The 20,554-nt window shown below is 31.6% G+C and overlaps 1 protein-coding gene across 1 annotated transcript in view; it reads right to left on the bottom strand.

Moving 5' to 3' along the window:
- Positions 1 to 20,554, bottom strand: part of LOC148278942 (lachesin-like) — a 90,828-nt gene that overhangs the window by 33,074 nt on the left and 37,200 nt on the right. The window contains exons 3-6 of the mRNA XM_088230681.1: positions 14,165 to 14,372; positions 4,878 to 5,036; positions 3,167 to 3,295; positions 1,644 to 1,937 (exon numbers count right to left, since the gene is read on the bottom strand). Of these exons, the coding sequence (XP_088086807.1) occupies positions 1,644 to 1,937; positions 3,167 to 3,295; positions 4,878 to 5,036; positions 14,165 to 14,372 (790 nt within the window). The remainder of the gene's footprint in view (positions 1 to 1,643; positions 1,938 to 3,166; positions 3,296 to 4,877; positions 5,037 to 14,164; positions 14,373 to 20,554) is intronic.

The following is a 20,554-nucleotide window of genomic DNA, read 5'->3' as shown; positions in this document are numbered from 1 at the left end:
ATTTCATTTGCATGTATGCATTGTATTGTATAATCAACTAATGTGTAAAAGGCACTAAGTGGCGTTTATTTCAATAAAATAAAAATAAGAAATGTTATTTAAGTTTTATCGGTATAATTTCAAAAATAAAAACATAAGGAATTAAAAATTAAAAAAAGAAAATAAAAGACTTTGAATTCATATAATTAGTATCTTTCGTATGAGATATTTGAGGGCATTGGAAGCTAAGATAGCAACATCCAAAAAAATAATTTGTTTGGTTATGATGTCATTCTATAGTTTAGCATGATGTCATTCTATAGTTTAGAGTTGAGTTTCAAATGTAGTTTAAAATCGTACTTCTGATGGTTTGAAAAAAGTGTTAATGTGTCTTAAAGTTTAAGTTCAGTGAACATAAAATTTCTAAAATGAAGACTCTCTTTAGCATTAGTGTAGCAGTTTTTGTTATTTTTCTCGAAAACACCAAAACGGGAGTTTGCTATTTTTGCTTCCAATGCCCTCATTTCTCAGCTTTCCTCTTAGTTTATTAAGCTATCTTCATTTTGTTTTGACGTGTTTTTTCACTGCTTGCACTGCTGCAAAAATTCTATTCTATCTAGCGCGTACCACTTTTGTGTATTTCATATGGTTAGAATTACACTGCTCTAGCGTGTTTTGTCGTAACGCAACACGATACAGTCCCGATCCAACGATTTTTAAGTCAGCGCTATAGTGATGAGTGATGACGCGTCACAACACACCACATCTGTGTTTTTTTAGAAACGTCTAAACATTAATTCACTGTTCACAGCTATGCAAGCTGAGCAAACACGATAGTCAATAAAAACGTCAGAAAAGCCCTTAAAACCTTACCACTCCACAACGCGACACAACAATGTATTCATGCCGTTATTCGCCATCACGACAGACCAGATCTCAACACAACACATGAGAACAGAGTAATCTTACCTTTTCTTGTATTTTTCTTTTTGAATTATGGCATTCTAACCAAAACAAATGGAAGGCTATGGAAAAGGCTTTTATCCTGCAGTGGAGGACAGAAGGCTGAAGAAGACAAATACCAAAAACACATACGACTTTTGCTCAGAGAAATTTCTCTTTTGTGGCAGCAAGAGTGTTTAATGTCTTGGATGAACATATTAAATTCTCCAAAACGAAAACCATTTTCAGGAGAAGAGTACAAGTTTGGATTTTATCTAAGGGAAGAGACCATTGCAGGAAACTGCTGCAAGATATTGCGTATATTCAAATACTTTTAAAAGCGTGCTGTCTAGATGTTTATTGAAATATAAGTTGATGTAAATAAAATGTTTTTGCTATTGTTTAATAATGTGTATGCGTCTTCTCTCTGTCTTATTGTATCCCAACTCATAGTTAAGGATACGATAATATTATTTGTAATATATATGTATTTGTTTGAATAAATAAAAATAAGAAATAAATATATTTATTGAATAAAACTTTCAAATTGAGACTGAAACTAAATTAAAAGGAATAAAAAAGGTTTTTAACGAATGAATAATAGACGGACACTATAAATAAATTTAAAGGCATAACAAATGGACTAAACATACGTAAATAACATTTATTTTATTATTAATAAAATGTCAAATTAGTACAATAAAATTAATAAATGAACTTACTGTACAACCGAATTGTGCCATCTGACTCCCCTCTCGGATTCTTGGCCACACACTTATAAGTTCCATAGTCCGAGTTCTGTATGCTTCCAATCGTCAACTTCATATGCGTTTTGTAAGACGGTGAGTTGACTATGTTCTCCATGTGATATTTCCTCGTCTCGTGGATCATGTGACCATCTTCCCTAGTCCAGTAGTTAAGGGATGTTGGGTGAGCCTCAGTAAAGCACTCTAAGGTCACGTTGTAGTTGAGAGGGGCCCCTACCAGTTGGTGAGGAATCCACAGCATTGGAGGAACTGAAGAAAACGGAGATAAAAACAGTAAAATTTTTGCATTTTTTACGATAATTACAAGAGTAGGATAAACAGGTACCGCATTCAACAGTATGGAGGAAAAAGTAATTTAATTTTTGCTGTCTAGTACCGTGTGTTGTTCATACGTCATTCTTATCAAAATTTTGGACAACATTGAAGCTTCCATCATTGGCTCAGATGGAGAGTGCTACAGTACATCAAATGATCGTAAAGAAAGACAAACACACGGCATATTAAATAACAGAAAATATTGTGTGAAAGACGTGTATTACTATCACAATTTTTATTTACGCACATGAATTTTTAAATGAGAAAAACAAAACATGTTTTTTTTGTTTTTAACAAACAATTTTTTTGAATAAATTGGTAAATTTGGTCATCATTTCTACGTATGATACGTTTTCATATATTGTTCATCAAAATGGTTCATAAGTCTATTTAAATTCCGCAGTAGAAAATCTATCGCACAGGCCTTATTTAGTTAAGTACCTTACAAAGGCCCATTTTACATGTATTATGCCAATCAGAAAAGTTGGTGCATGCCACGAATTAGAAATTCTTACTGGATGTCGAAAATAAAATATAAAAATAAGGAATAATTTCAAAAATATATTTATAGATGGCAACCATGAAGTTTCGCATAAATAAATTGTCTATGTTTTTATGAATGTATGTATGTGTGTGTGTATATATGTGTGTGTATATATATATGTGTGTATATATGTGTATGTGTGTATGTATATGTATCAAAATGTGTATACGAATAAGTTTATATTTTATTTGTCTGTGCTCTCATTTAATTTGTTAACTATTATAATATATTAAAATGTAATTGCCTAGCTTGGAACGGGGTATGTACCCTTGTTAGCTGGGCAAAGTGAACATAAAATTGTATTTTGATAAAAACTGTAAATAAATAAATAAATAAATCCACCCGGCCCGGTAGAATTATGGTGGGGGAAATTAAAAAAAATAAATTTCTACTACTACTACGGGTGTAAACCTTTCTTAACGAAATCAGTTGGAGATTTTTCGGCTTTTTTGAACTGGTTTGTGATATATCTTGGCAATTATTCGATAAAAAAATTATAAAACGATAAAAGTCAATCAACCTTATATTATATCGGACAGAGTGGATTTTTGCCGTGGTGTTAAAAAAGGCATTGGGTTTAAACGTAGTAAAGTTTTTTCTGAATCAGGTAAGTACTCACAGTCGACGCTAACTTTAATCCTCTTAGAGACAGTAGGAGGAACTCCATTACTGGCGATACAGAGGTAGGCGCCCATGTCTAATCTTGAGATTCTGGCCATCTCCAAGCTTTCTCCGTCCCATTCTAAAACTGTAAACAAAAATAATTCAAATTAAAATTAAAATAAAAACTTTGTAAATCACTTATTGTTTATTTAATAACCAACCGGTTTCGGAGCGACACATGTTCTATCACCAAGGTATATGTAATAAGGGTATAACCTGTCTGATGCTCTACCTCGACTTGATTCCAATTTTCTTACGGTGAGTTTTACAACGCATTGAAAATTGCCACTAAAATTGTTTAATTTTTTTATTATTAAAAGCAACTAAAAATGATCAAACCCCCCTCACCCCTTACTTCATACCTCCACAAACACAAAATGCAACTTGAAATAGAATCTCGAATGATTTATTATAATTATTACATGATAACCTGCATAATAATTAGGTACTAGATTAAAGACACGGTTTAAAATATTTTAACAATTTATTTTTTTTAATCCCGAAATTTTACACAAGTAAAACCTCCCATTTTTCAGCATACTTTTGTAAATGTTTTTTTTTATAAGGTACGCAGAATGAATTCACCGTAAAAAAAGAGGTTCTGATGTATGCAAATGGTATATATATTTGAAATGATGATGATGATCTTAATAGTGTATCACTGTGGCTAAAAATTAATAAATTAAAATTAAATGTTAACAAAACTAAATATATGAATATAGGAAACAAAAGAATAGAAATTACACCATCAATTGTAATAGAAAATGAAAAACTTAATGAAGTCACTGAAATTAAATATTTAGGTGTAATGTTGGATTCAAAACTTACATTTCACCAAAACGCTAAGATGGTAATAAATAAGATTGCAAAAAAAATATCAATTTTGGGAAGGATCAGAAGATTTGTTGATAAGGACTCCTGCAAAACTATTTACAAAGCAATTATTGAACCACACGTTAACTACTGTAGTAGCATTTTATTTTTATCAAACAAAGAAAACATAGATAAACTAACTGTATTACAAAATAAAGCCTTTAGAATCATTTTGAAAAAAAACAGATATACGAGGGTAAAGTCGATGGTAAATGAAATAAAATTATTAACATATAAACAAAGAATATTTTACAATACAATGATATTTGTTCATAAAATTATAAACTCTAATAAAAAAACAGAATTTTGGAAAAAAATTGATCGGAACCAGCATGAACACGATCACAATACTAGAGAAAAGAACAAAATTAGACTTCCATTTAGGAAAAAGGCAAAGTCACAAAATTCAATTTTATTTAAAGCAATTAAAAAGTATTACGAAATGGAAAAAAATATTTATGAAGAAAAAAACATATTAAAATTTCAAATAATGGTCAAGACATATGTGATAAACAATTTATAAATTAAATATATTTTCAATGTTATTATTAGAACACACATAACAATATGTATGATATGTGTGCCCTACTTTAAGATTTAAATAAAAATAAAATGACAATTTCAAGCGAAGTAATGCAACACATTGACCCACTAATTAAAAACGCAAGCAAATGTTAATGCCAACAACACGTTTTTGTCAAAAACTAAACTACATGTATGTGTATTTGAAAAATTGTTTGTTTTAAATATTTTCACAGCTTAATTAAAATAAATGAAATAAGCTTTATTTTTACCTGAATATCCCTTATTAATTGAAATCTTAGCATTATCATCCCTCTTCCATTTGACAGTCGGTTTAGGGGATCCATTCGCCCTACACGTGAGGGTGACGTTAGCTCCTTCCCTCACGATGACGTCACTGGAACTCAACGAGTCATCGATGTTCGGTGGCACTGAAACAAATAAATCATTCAAATTAGTCTGTCGAAGGCATTTTTAAAGGACTCCTCGAAAAAAATATTTATGTTAGACATTCAATAGTGTTGCCTAAAATAGCATTTTCATTATATTATCCAGTTTATGTCTATGGTTGAATTTTGTTTTTTCCTGCATGTAAATTATACTGTATCAGCAATTGTTTTATTTATTTATCACTTTTTTATATTTTTATTTATTAATGAAATCATACAGTCTTTATATAAAACAAGGTACAAAAAAACAATTTTAAAAAGTAAGACCAATTACAGATTTCACACTAATTTATTATGAATGCAGGAGGAGAGGGGAAAAATAATTTAATTCTAAAAAAGTAAAAATAAAAATATTACATAAAAAGTTCATAAAAAGGAGAAGACATTGTAAAGCTACTCTACTTTCCTTCCTCTCTCTCTGCTTCCATGAACATTTCAATTTAATTGTTAAAAAAATCACAACTAACAATAAATTATTCGATGCAGGTAGTAGATGTAGGTAAGTATAAATTAAGAGTTGAAATCAAATGATTAAAATTAAAAGTTAAAGTTAAAATTAAAATGAAAAGTTTAAATTAAAATTAAGTTAAAAGTTTAAATTAAAAGTTAAAATTAAGTATTTAAATTAAAAAGTTAAAATTGAAAGACAAAGTTAAGAATCAAATTAAAGTTAAAAGTCAAGCAGGAGATAAATTTAAAATGTCTTTAACTGATCTGATAAAAATATGGTATTTACAATGTAGTATGTCGATGTCACTAAAACTGTCATTATAGGTAATCTGTATTTTTCGTAGAGTGCTATTTTTAAAAAATTAGTCATTGAGTTAGGAATTTAGAAGAGTACAGATTGACGAGTTCTACGGACAGGGACTCGATATGAAATGCCTCTAACAATTTCTGGGCTATCAATTACGTTATTAACAATTTTGTATAGAAAGCTCATATCCAACATGGTACGCCGAGTTGCGAGATTTTGAACCTTGTGAAAATTAGCTGACTCAGTCCTACTTGAGAATGAAACATTATTTCTGAAATCTAATTGTCTAAGAAAATAATTTTGAATATGTTCAATACGATTTTTGTACGTATTATATTGGGGATTCCAAATCGGCGACCAAACTCGAGGACACTACGTACATATGAAAAAAAAAGTTTTCTTAATGCGTCAGTTCTTGTGAAAGGTTTGGTTGATCGTATGACAAACCCTAACATTTTATAAGCTTTTTCTACAGTATTTTCTATATGTTTGTTAAATGTAAGTTTACTTTCAAGTAAACTGCTTTTAGCTGCTTTTTACGGCATTTTGGATACAAAATGCGAATTTCCGGGCTTTTATTCAATATCACTAGAATTGGGAAATATCAAATACCACGAATACCGAAAAAAATTTCATGAAATGGATATAGAATAATTCATTGTATTTTTAAAATCAATATGGATATTGTGGAAAGACGTTTTCATATTTAAATTCATAAAATTACATTTATATTACAACAAAAAAGGTATTTCTAACTCTTTGAAGCCAAAAACCTTGCGTTGAGTTGCGATACAACATAAATATAAGTCACTAAACAAACGCGACATGTTTTGCAGTGATAATTGTGTCGTCAAGATTCATGATGATGTTCTATAAAAATTGAAATTGTTAGGAACAAAGTTCAAAATTAACATGAATCATGATGTATTAGGGGCGTGGGCAATGCAATAACCGTTTTTGCGGGAATTCAAAATTACAAATTTAAAAATATTTTTTATTCTTAGGCTTTCCGCGGATATGCTGCCAGACAAATGTCTCGATTGGTTGAAATAAGTTGGTTGCAAATATAATTTAAATTACATTGGGTTAATCTTACATTTTAAATTACATTGTGTTAATCAGGATTTACAAGGAGATGATGAAATAACCCCTTAGACTCATTAATATTAGATTTTACTTGACTGTGATATTAATTATTTTTATTTTTGTAGGTTGAAAACAATTAAATATGGCAATAATCCTACGTTATAAAAAAGTTCTAAACAATTATTTTGTTTGGGTTCTATTTCAAATTCTATTTTTCCGGATAAGGATACACTGGTAAGAGGCTTATATTTAAAATTTACTGCAGATTTGTCTACACCAGTGAGTTTTTAATAAAATTCACAATGTCAAAAATGTCAAAAATGAAAACGACATCAAGCAACGCATTTCGACGGCTCTTCAAGCTTTCCAGATACTGTAGTGCAACAGAAATGTTTCGGGAGGGTAAGGATCCTTTTTTCAATTCTCCCCTGAAATGCAGGATCTGTAAGTTTCAGGCGAGAGTTGGAAAAACAAGGAGTTTCCTGATTCTTGCAGTCTAACCATGACTAACTGAAGTGTTAGGACTTGTTAAAAAGTAGTATATAAAAGTTTGCTTTACGTTCATAATAGTATTACCCTTGTTTGCTTTCTGCCATAAAATGAATATTGAGAGCATTAAGTTTGTGGTAAAACCTTTGATTTGATGTTTATAAATAAATCGACTTTTATTTGTCAACGTACAAGTCTCTTTATCAGGGTACTAAATAATACTAACATGCTGATTCCACTATACACCTTCTCTATAGTTACACAAAAACAATTTGCTAATTTGACGTATGCTGTTAGTAACTAACATTAAGTGGACTGATTACATATATTTTTTAATGTTGTGGGAGTAATAGTGGGAAAAAGAGGAGGGGAGAAAGAAAGTACCATGAATTTACTAGGTGACAATTACAATGGAACATCGTATATAATTTTGAAAAATAATCAAAATATGTGCACTTTAGTGTTAGCTCTTAACAGCATGTGTCCTATCAGCACGTTGGTTTTATATTTTTGTGCAACTACAAGTATGGTGAAGATATAATAGGATTTGCATGTGAGTATAATTTGTTTCCTGACGAAGAGACTGATACGTCTTGAAACTGGTAAACATAAAAAAGTCGGTAAGTGGTTATACACAATTATTTACTAATATTAAATTATAAAAATTTGAATGATATTTTTTTCTTATGACTGGCACAATGAGCATTATACTATTTAATGATTAAATTTATATTATGTGCAATATACATCAAAGATTTCCATAAAACTAAGTTGGTAATGCGGTTATTAAATAAAAAAGGCTCGTTCATATTACAACTGGTTAAATATTTAACTTGTACAATAATAACATTGTTATACTTTTCCTGCTATACCTTTGTGCAAATCTGGGATCTCCCTTTCCGCGTTACACAATACAGACGTTCAAAAGGAATTTCAAATTATATTTCTGGCGAAGTTACATCGCCATTTGCGGCATTTAATTAAGATTCTGTATTAGTTTCTGCAATTCGCGAACTTCCGTCGATATTAAAAATTAAAAAGAGCGTCTACTGAGTTGCGGCGAAGGCTGGGGCTGGGGGAGGAAATGACGGGGGCGGGTTTGATAGGGTACCACGTGCTTAATTTATATCTGCCAACGTTATTCTTCTTTAGATTTGCGATCTTGTTACCTCAAATGTCATAAACCAAGAATTTATAAGGGGAGTGTTTAAACTGAATACCACGGTGTTTCTATCGTATAATTAACGTGGGATAATTTACCAATTTGTTATGTTAGATTTATTATATGTTTAAATCATTTCATAGGTGATGAAATAATAAGCATGTGTTCTTAATTATTTTTGAAAACGTCAAACTCTGCTCTTGTTACCAACAGAAGTGCACTTTATGCAGGAAGACAATTTAAAAAAATATGTTTTAAGTTATTTTAGTTTTACTAAAAATCCAGCGAAAAGAAACAAATGGGTAGAAATTACGACAAATTTAAGGAACGTATCTGATTGGGAGCCAAAAATAACGAATGTTGTTTGGAAACATTCAAATATAAACTTTTTTCAAAAATAACATCCACAATTTTTTAAAGTATATTCATTCTCCTCGAATGCAGCCCTGGTGAATGATAAAATCTAACAAAAAATTTACGCTCTTAGCTTTTTTTCTACAGAACAGATCAAATATTAAAAGACTTATAAATATACTCATGGAAAAGACCATTATTTAGATAAAAACCGCACATAAATCGGTTCCGTGGTTATTAAGTCTATCTAGAACGCACATGCAAACGGATTGTGATCCTGTGGCTAGTGTCTCGGACTCATGTATTAAAAGTCTGTGGTTCGAATCCCACTCTACTCCAACTTGATTCCCATTTTCTTATTGTGAGTTATTTACAACTCGTTGAAAATGGCCCTCAAAATGAAATATTTGGGTAAGTAATAAGAACGCAAATATTTCTTTTTCTTAAAAAAAAAACATTGCCTTTTACATAATTAGAAAATAATATTATAAATAATAACAACAAACTTCTATTTAACTAAATTAAATTTCAACAATCTTTTCAGTTTGTTCTAATTTTTGTAGACTGGATTCAACTCCCGGGGGAGCTGTGAATATGAACATATTACAACAGCTATAAGGAACATTTTAGATAAGGTAATATTTATGCGGGTGAGATCAATCAGATGAATCTCACCCGCATAAATAAAGGTTTCCGCTCTTTAGCTTCACAAACATCAACACATGAAAGAATTGATGGAATGTAGATGTTCAAATATGGGCAAAACGGGAAATGTTACACAGTGCGTGAAGTGGCCACTTAAACTAGCCATTGACAGGTCATAAGCCCTTGCTAATTAATGCCAAGACTTCTATACTACCTTCTCTAAAACGTTATTCATCTCTGTTGTAATATGTTAAAGTGTAATGTTTTTGTCTGACGTATGCCTGTTTTCATTTCGTAGTTATCTTGAAATTTATTTTCCAGTATTTAATTGAATTTTTTTTTTGCTTCTGTTTTAAATTCCTCATAGTTTTGTTTATTGCATTATGTGTACAGTTATAAAATAATGTTCAGTAATATTTTGTTTAGGATGTGTATAGACACACTCACATAGGTGAGGGTTTTTAATAATTTGTGAATTTCGATGAATAGGTATTAGAATATTGTTTTTCTGACTCTCTCGCAAATGCCTTCCTGATACTATGCAAAAAAGACAAGTGCACGTGGTCGGACTAATTTTGCCTCTAAAATCAACAAAATCGACGTTCCGCTGTCCCGTTTTTTGCACCCCAAAATAAGACTGATTCAGTTTTTTTTTTTAAATAAAGAGTATCAGAATTTTCTTTGCTGGTATCTTTTCCGTTTTTTTAGATTATTGATCATATTTTTATACCATACATCTGAAGATGGAAGATGAAACTGGGCGCTTTTTTAGGTTTTTGTATGGTCCTTTCTCCCATACAAAACGATTAATAAAAAATAAAACAATGCAGAAAAAAAATTCTACAAACCGTAAAAAAATCATTGCTCTAGTGACATAAACCAGAAAAAATACGAGAATACGTTTTTACGAAGAAAAGTGATACCGCGTTTCCTTTTTATATTCCAAATCTAAAAAAATAATAATTGAATAGGCTTGTAAATAAATTAATAGTACTTATCTCAGTCTACCAGTATCAAAATTGTATTTAAATCACCATTTACACAAAAAGGTATGAAGCAAACTGTTCGTCATTTAAAAGTTTTCTTGAAATCGGTACTACCTTATTGAGGCAAGCTTCAAATTGCAATTTCTTATGCAAGGCTTACCGGAAACTCTGTTCGTTTATATTTCTGCATTATTGAAGGCTTTTGATCAAGGATTGACGAATTGAAACGTCTCGCCCAGACCTTCATGGCTCGGCACTTCAGTTATAAATATAAATACATTCCATGCAAATATGTAATATATAATATACAAAACCTTTCGGTAACAGAAACTTCAAATATATTTTCTACGGTATACACAAATCGTTTTACTTCTTAAGAAACTGAATATTGGTGTGCAGTAAATTCTATTATTATTCAAATGTGTTTAATTCAATCAAATTTCAGATTTTTGTCCCATCTAAATATAATGATGTCTGACTAATGAACTGGAGGATTTAGTATTTATGGTAAAGTTGATGTATTTTATTTTGTTTGCCATCTCAGATTTTATGAATTTGTTTAATTATATTGTTTTGAATGAGGTATTTATGTTTTTATATTTTACCCAAATTTTTTACCAGTTGCAAATAACTTATTATCTGAAAATGAGAATAGAGTTCGACTAGAATAGGATTCGATTCGCTATAAGTTCAGGCACTAGCCACGGGACCATAACCCGTTATTTACACAAAAAAAAAACAATAAAAAAAATCACACCACCACAACTCACTAAGAATACAGTGGTTAAATAAAGTGAGGAACATCCAGGCTTGAAAAAAATCATATCCAATTTTTGCGTTCTCCCCGGGAATCGAGCCCTCAACCTTCCGTGCGCGAGTCAAGTACCTTAGCCATTATACCACGGAGGCCGCCATTATTACCTGGCTCATTGCATTAAAGGTGTGTTTTTTAGCCTAAATTGATAAACCAAAAAAAAAATTAATGCATTTCGATTCAGCTGCTACGTTTTAATTAAATTTTTATTTCGGCGTTCTGGTATTATCGTCACGTTACCATATTTGGAGACAGTGCTTTGCTCCCCAGAAAATTAATAAGGCTTCCCGTAGACTTTTTTATTTATTTATTGCAGTTGCGCCGGAATCGCATTATTGTTGCGACTTTGTAAGTGAATTTACATTTGCAAGGGAAACTTTCAGACATTGTCTGCACCGAGACATGCAAAGCGCAGAAATCGCGTAATTGTATTATTTTCTCAAATTAAAATGGAGCAGTGGTCATATCAAACTTTACTTCGAAAAAAGACGAGGTAATGTACAAATCACATAAAGAATGAAAGCGTTTTGGAAACTTTAAAGTTCTTTTAAATATATATTGCTTTGAAATGCATTATGCCTTAATACATATTATGACTTGCATATTACAATAGAGATAAGGAACATTTAAAAGAAGGTAATATAGAAGTCAAGGCATCTACAGGACTTATGACCTGTCAATAGCTGGTTTAAGCTGTCAATTTACACACTGCGTAACATTCACCATTCTCCGCATATTTGAACATCTATATTCCTTCAAGTCTTTCATCTGTTGATATTTGGGAAGTTAAAGAACTAAAACCTTTATTTATGCAGGTGAGATTCATCTAATTGAATTTTTTCACCGACATACTAGGCAACACCTGAAAATGTTATTTTTTCAGTTTCTATACTTCTTCATGGACCAGTTGGATTTATCAACAATATTTTGAGTTTGTCCAAATTGTTGTGTTACACAGTGTGTAAAATGGCCACTTAAAGCAGCCATTGTCAGGTCATACGTCCTGTAGATGCCTAGACTTATATATTACCTTCTCTTAAAATCTCTGTTGTAATGTGTTAATATAAACAGCTCCCTAAGGAGTTGAATCCTGTCCTTGTCTACAAAAATTTGGACAAACTCAAAATATTGTTCATATTATGACTGTTAATCTAACTTTGTTAGCTGGGCAAAGTGAACATGGAATTGTATTTTGATAAAGAGTGTGAATAAATAAATATTTAAATAAATAAATAAATAAAAAATTAATAAATAAATAAACAAATAAATAAATAAATAAATAAAAAAAAATACATAAAAATAAATAAATAAATAAATAAATAAATAAATAAATAAATAAATAAATAAATAAATAAATAAATAAATAAATAAATAAATAAATAAATAAATAAATAAATAAATAAATAAATAAATAAATAAATAAATAAATAAATAAATAAATAAATAAATAAATAAATAAATAAATAAATAAATAAATAAATAAATAAATAAATATTTAAATAAATAAATATTTAAATAAATAAATAAATAAATAAATAAATAAATCAATAAATCAATTAATCAATCAATTAATAAATAAATCAATAAATAAATAAATAAATAAATAAATAAAAAATCTATTATGCATTAAAACCTAATATGTTTTGAAATGTTTTTTAATTAATAATACATTGAGGGGAGATTGTTAAGCCCACCATCCACTCGCAGCTGTTATAAAGTCCTGGGGGACTTTTTGTCAGCTGCGCATAGAGAAAAGTTTTGATAAATATTCCTAAGGAATACGAAATCTATGCAGGTTAAGGAGGGGGGACGAGGATTGTATGAACAGAGGCCAACATGTCATCCCTATCTCTCAGGATCCCCTTAATGCTTCTGTTTTTTTATTATTTAAAAATAAAAATTTACATAAATAAACGTGTACAAAAACAATGACTTAAAACTAAAGTAACACAGAAACCATAACTAACACGACAAACATTATTGAGAAGATTTATAATACAGTTCTTTGTGCGAAATTGAACAAGAACCCCTCGACGAAGGTTTTCAACTCAATGGTTGCTCTCAAAAATTGGTTGGTGGTTGGTGCGTTCGTCTGCCATTTTTGAGGTTCTGGGATTGATTTCTAGCGAAGTGAACGTAAAATATTGATTTTAAAGGTTGCTAAAACTTTAATATTTCATTTTCTTGGACCTGAATGTAAGACTGATCGGCTAACCTTCATATACCGATTATCTAAATACGTTGCATTTGGTTTATAAATGCAGTGGCCTATGCACCAATGGAAGTGGAAAGAAAAATTATGGTTGTTCCAAACAACACCACATACCTACATTGCTTCAAATAAATCTCTACCCATCTATTATCGTCCTGCTTCTCATTTTTATAGCGCAGCTCCACGCAACAATAATCACGTGTGTGAGTGCCGGTCCAAACATAAAATCGACAGTACCCAACTAACATAAACCAAGTTCAGTGCTACTATTGACAACCTTACTGTGCCAGCGTCCGCCTAGACACAAGCTGTACCAGCACCACACGACAACCAGCGTCACCAGAAAGTTCCAGCGCCGCATCACGCCTCAAGGTTAGTGGAGTTGTGGAACTTTCCCTTATAGTCCATTCTCTAAATTTTTCTACTTCCACATGATCTGCATACTTTGTTCACTCAACAGTGATGCCGATATAACACTCTTTGTCATGTAAACCTATGTCAATCACCTTTGTATGTAAACCAAATTTGGTACTTTGGTATCGGAGCGGGGAGTAAGGTGCTGAAGTAAACATTATCAGGTTGCCATTGCATCAGTTGTAACTCACCAACCACGTGCAAGTAGCCAAACTGTGTTTTGGCTGTGGCTGTGTTGATCTGGCACATGTAGCGTCCCTTGTCCTCCTCGTGCACGGAGGAGATGTGCAGGAACCACGTGCGGTGCTTGTCGTGCGTCACGCTGATGCGCGGATTGCGCGTGATCACGTGATTGTGCACGGTCAAGATGGCTGACTGCTCGAAGTGCATCCACGCGACCTGGCAAAAAAAAAAAACATAAAATATTTATTTTATAATTTTTGTTTAAATCATTAACTTTCTGATCAAACATTTTAACTAATTTAAAAAAAACCGGTAAAAAACGGAGCATCAAATTATACCGCAAAATTTCTTGAAAATGTATGAATATACATTTTGATACAAATGAACTACTTTAACGACGTCACTAGTTCTTATGAATCAACCAATGATTTGTGGAATACTTCCGGTTTACTTACCGTCAACGCACCAATCGGCAGAACTGGCCGAGAAGAAGCGGAAAATAATTTGAGATGTCAATGAAATATTGAAATGAAATACAAAGCATTTAAAAATTATGGTGCTGATAATACATTTTATTTTTTTTGGCTTAGTTTATAAGTCTATTAACAAATTAAAAAAAATATTATAATTCACTGTATTTCCTCAATTTAATTATTACTTACTATGCATAAGTTAATCATTAATATATTTAAACTATCTATATTTCAAATTTACACATCATCAAAACACTAATATGGTAACGCTTGCCTCCACATACCGCATACCGCATCTGAGGACATAACGTCGCGTTGGGGAAACAAGGTTATATCTGACAAAATATGTTTTTTACATTAAATTTTTATTATATTTATATTTATAAATCGGTTCTTTGTTCACTGAAATTTTAAAGAAAAACAAAATAAATTCTCAATTATTATTAAGTTTATTAAGACAAAATTAATAAAAAATATGGGATTCTTCAGAGTCTTCATTTCAAACTTTCATGACTCAAAAAAGGTATGAATTCACATAGAACCTTGTTTCCCCAACGGGACGATAAGTCTCCTTGGCGGTGCCCACATACACGGCAAATTTGCTCGTTGTCCAACGAGAAAAGCTGCCCGAAGAAGCTTCATGTAATCTGGTAGCCTTAGTATCTTTGTACTGAAAGAAGGTAATCTAAAAGTACACAGTATGTACCTCATTGGATTAAAAAAAGAGGGAAATTAATTTTTCACTGACAGGGATTCAATTGATTGAAAATGATTAATTCACCGAAGTAATTACAAAACTTTTCAAAAGCCTTGAAATTCTTTTTGGAAGCCACCGGATCTGTATATCTGACAAGACCTATAACAGGGCCACGGATGGTAGCGAGAAGCTCCACCCGGAAATCATAGAAAAAAAGAAAGAGACAAGACAACAGGATATGTTCAGAGGACTGATTAGGATATCCGCAGCAGAACGAAGGGGAATCAACAATATTAAAAACAAATATTTTTTAATAAATTTACAATGACCTAATAAAAACTGCGTAGATCAGTGATCGGGGACTAATATGGTAACGAAAAGGATGATATAAAAAAAAAACCTTAAGTTTTAGGAAAACCAGAAGATCTGTTGATAATGTATCATGTAAAACAACACAATCACTGAACCACACACCAAACACCGCAGCAGTACGTCATCTTATCAACCAAGAATATTTGAATAAACTAACTAACCAACATTACAACTTAAATACACAAGGGTAAAGTTAAAAGTTTTTAGACCCATCTTACACACGATTTTTTCAAACTGTTATGTGAATAAATAATAAAATAAAATATTTATTTTTTATTTTTAATGGTACATATTTATTTATTTATAATGTAAATGGACAGCCAGGTACAACTACGAGATCTGCGTTTTCGTCTTTTTGCGAAATGGCAGCCTTGTTTTATTTTTCTTTATGGTTTCACATTCGTGTTCACATTCTTATAAAAAATCCTTTTTGTCAACTCGTTTGAGGAACATCCATTAACAATCTTATAAACGAAAAACTTTATATTGAAATAAATCAGTTTGCACTAAATTTAATTAGCTGTCGGTAAATAATGAAATAAGGACGTCGTCTTCATAAATGATTTATTAAACTATGTGGGTCAACTGAGGTGAGATTTTCTCGCCCGTGCATAAACCGTTTATTTAAAAGACAAGTTTTATATTAGATAATATACAGGGAGTGCTACGTGCGGAAAAGACACAAAAAGGAAGTATTTTCCCACGTTAACACGGCTTCCTCACGTAGGAGCAGAACCGTTTTATTCCATTATTAGACACCAAAATAATCCCGCAGTAATCGCATCCCAACAGTTTTTATCCAATAAAGCCAGCGGTTATTCGTTAGCGGCAGCGTGACTCGCAACACGAAATAATTTAATAATCTAGCGTGGGTTGGGGTTGCTGTAGCCGACCTAATGCTATCAGCCTTATTAAGGGTAATTATGCCTCTAAGGAACCTCGCACTACCTGCAAGAGGAGATATCCACTATCGTAATTATGATCTGGTCACTTCGGTACCTAAACCAGGAGTATACGACTAATCGCCGCTATGCAATCAAGCTGCAGATTATTGGAAGGTAATAACGTACAAACATAAGACAATTATTACTGATACCTTGTTTACCATATGGGAAAACAAAATATTGCCTATATTAAATATTTCTTCTGCGTTTATTTATGACTTAATTTTAGTTTTTTATTGCTTTAGAGTATGAACAGATAAAAAGGTAAAATGATTATAAATAAAAACTTTAAAAAATATTTACATTAAAATAGTAGGGCTTGCTATCCAATAACATGTATTTACTTATTCGTTATAAAATAAAGCGACGATGGTTTAAATTATATGAAAAATAAAACTATAAGTAATTATATTATTCAGATAAATTTTTAAAAAAGAAATAGAAACAGAACAAGGAAAAAGTGTGATGAAAAAAGAAGAAAACTGGTGAAGAGTAGTGGAGGATGAATCAAAGATAGTTGGAGAGGAAAGTTGCGTTGATTTGATGACGAGAAATAATGAACAAAAATATACTAAACGCCTGTTCTGTTTTATTCTGAATCAAGCTTATCAGTTCTGTTCTGAGTGTCAAATATATCCCAACGATTTAAATTGTTGTTAAATGTTTTAGATGGTAGAATGTTTCCAAGGATAAGTTCTTTTGGTTAGGAATAAAGAAAACATCAAACAGTCTAGTTGGTCTAAAGGGGACACGGTAAGCACTTAAATTAATGAGATTTGGGAAGTCAAATTTATTATTTACAATATTTTATTTTATTTTATTTGGGAAATCAACAGTTCTACATACATATTTATAGAAAACAAACAGAAATAGTGTATAAACTCAGAACTAATAACAGATTTCCACAAGGTATACAAAGTTAGTAAAGAAAATATATTACATTTTAAATAAATATATATAAGTTTATACATATAAACATTTTATGTTCATGTTCTCGTAAATATCTTTCAATAATCAAAGAATTTTTTATATTTTTTTAAGAACAGTAAGTTATTGTAAATTGGGTGGGATAAGGACAATAATGCTTAAAGATAAAATAAAGAGGGGAAGAGAGATGTACATATTTATTATTATAATGTTTACTAGGTTACATAATGCATTTTTGTTGTAAATTTTAAATCTGAGTGATGTTTGTGTAATCTTAATTTTGTATTGTACACTGAAAAAGTCCTACGAAAAAAAACATTTTTAACATACGATGTTTTACTGTTTTATGTGTAAATGAATCAAGGTTATAAAATGTTAATGAAGCAATATAATTTAGAAAATACTAATGAAATTCATATTCTACTTGTTTCAGGAATTTTTTTTGAACACTCAATTCTATTAATATTTATCTTTTAAATAGTGGACCAAATTAATAAATAAATAAAACAAAATTAACACAAAAAAGAAGCCAGAAATTGAAATGCACGCAACGATCCATGGAAAGACGGATGCTCGGTGTATGTCTAAGAGACAGAGTTAGAAATGAAGAAATAAGGCACTGAACCGGAGTCCTTGATATCATGGATCGTGCAGCGAAATTGAAATGGCAATGGGCAAGACACTTGGCGAGGCAAAATGATGGCAGGTGGACACCCAGAATAATGAAGTGAAGACCATAGGCAAGCGAAAGAGGTGTTAGAAGGCCACAAAAAGGATGGATCGACGACGTTCCATCTATTGCCGGTAAAACGTAGATGATTAAAGCGGGTAATAGGAAGGAATGGAGACGTTTGGAAGAGGCCTTTATCCAGCTGTGGAGAGAATAAGGCTGAAGAAGAAGAAGAAGTAGAAACAGGGGACAGAATAGCAGTGCAATATTCAAGATAAGGGCGTACATATGTTTTGTACAGCAATATTTTAGTTTTGAAAAAATTTACACAGCCGCATCGTAAATCCAGTCGTTGATTATGGTTTTTATATGACTATTGTAATTTAATTTTGAGTCCAAATGAATTCCTAAGTCACGTATTTTGTTTGCTTCTCTAATTGTATTTTCATATCGCTTTATTTAATTTTATGTTATTTCGAGTGAGTGGAGAGCTGTTGTTATGCCTCTATACAAGGGAAAAGGCTCTAGGGTGGACTGCGGAAACTATAGAGCTTTCAGCCTTTTGAGCGCTGTTGGAAAGATTTATGGCAGAATACTGATTGAGAGAGTAAGAAAAGTGACTAAAGATAGAGTTTGTGATATACAAAGTGGATTTATGAATGGAAGAGGATGTATGGATCAAATATTTGCTCTGCGAAATATGACAGAAAAGTTCCTGGCTAAACATCAGAAACTTTTCTGCGCATTTGTCGATCTGCAAAAGGCATTTGATAGAGTTGACAGAGATAAATTGTGGAAGGTTTTATCGGAGTATGGAGTAAATGGTAACCTGACAAGGGCTATTGCGTCACTGTATAAGGACAGCACAGCATGTGTGAAGGTGAATGGGTCATTCACATCGTGGTTTAATATTCCGTAAGGAGTCAAACAGGGATGTGTAATGTCACCATGGTTGTTCAACATATACATCGATAACTGTATGAAACAACTGAAAGATTTAAGAATGGGAGCAAAAATGATTGGTATAACTGTTAACTGTCTTCTGTATGCGGATGATGCCGTGCTTCTTGCTAGCAGCAAAGAAGACCTTCAATTCTTAGTAACAAAAGTCCACGAGGTATGCAAGAAAAGCGATTTGCTTGTGAATGTTGATAAATTGAAAGTGATGGTTTTTGAAAGGGATGAAAATATAACTAAATGTGAGATAAGCGTGAACGGAGATATTCTGAATCAGGTAGAAGAATTTGTGTACCTGGGAAGTATGTTTACTAGGGACGGAAAGGCCGATAAAGATATTGAAAGGAGGATGAGTGCCGGGAACAGGGTGAACGGAGCACTAAAATCTACTTTGGCAAACAAATGTTTATCGTAGAAGGCTAAACTAGCAGTTCACAACGGAGTTCTAGTTCCAACTCTAATGTATGGGAGCGAAGTATGGAATTGGAAAAATAATGATGAAAGTAGGTTGAATGCTGTCGAAATGCGATCCCTCAGGCGAATGTGTGGTAAAACGATGTATGATGGGTGCACAAATGTCGAGATCCGTGAAGTGTGTAAGGCTGAGACATGCATTATTGACAAAATCAAGAAAGGGGTGCTGCGTTGGTTTGGACATGTAGAGCGAATGGACAGCGAAAGAATGACTAAAAGGATCTACGATGCAAATGTTTATGGATGCAGAAAACGAGAAAGACCGAGAAAGACATGGCACGATCAAGTCCATCAAATACTTGAAGATGGACATGTCAAAAGTAGGAATAATCGGCGTGCGTGCATAAGAAGATGTATGAATGTAGAGGAAGCGAGGTCTGTATGCCAAGATAGAGTGTTATGGCGTTCTATCCTCTCTGCCTACCCCTACGGGGAAACGGTGTGAAGGTTTGTTGTTGTTCGAGTGAACGATATTTTGTTACATTTAGAAACATTGATATGAAGTTTCTTTTGAATACAGTTACTCTTTAATGCAATTTTAGAATGCAGTTACACAAATAAAGTTAAAAAATGCTTAATAATTATTTTTTATTGTGTAAAATTGACAAAAAAAGATTGTCATTAAAGTTTAGCGGGAATATACTCGTTTTTTAGGTAATTTATTATGTCTTTTAACGAAAACGCAACAGTTATTTAACTTTTAAACAAAATCAAATGCAAATGCTAACCTTTTTTGGTAAAACTGACGCTTAGTCATTTAAATTGGAAAAAAAATACTTTTAAAGTAATAATAAATCAATATTCTTATAATTGATATTATTTAAAACTTCCATTAACTTTTTCAAAAAAATTCCTAGTTTTAAAATAAAAGAATTGTGAAATTT

Source organism: Micrasema longulum, unplaced genomic scaffold, assembly GCF_059751315.1.
Source record: "Micrasema longulum isolate JH-2025_06_02 unplaced genomic scaffold, ASM5975131v1 h1tg000806l, whole genome shotgun sequence".
In the NCBI taxonomy this organism is placed as follows: Eukaryota; Metazoa; Arthropoda; class Insecta; order Trichoptera; family Brachycentridae; genus Micrasema; species Micrasema longulum.
The sequence above is the reverse complement of the archived record's forward strand: the minus strand, read 5'-3'. Positions and strand labels throughout refer to the sequence as shown.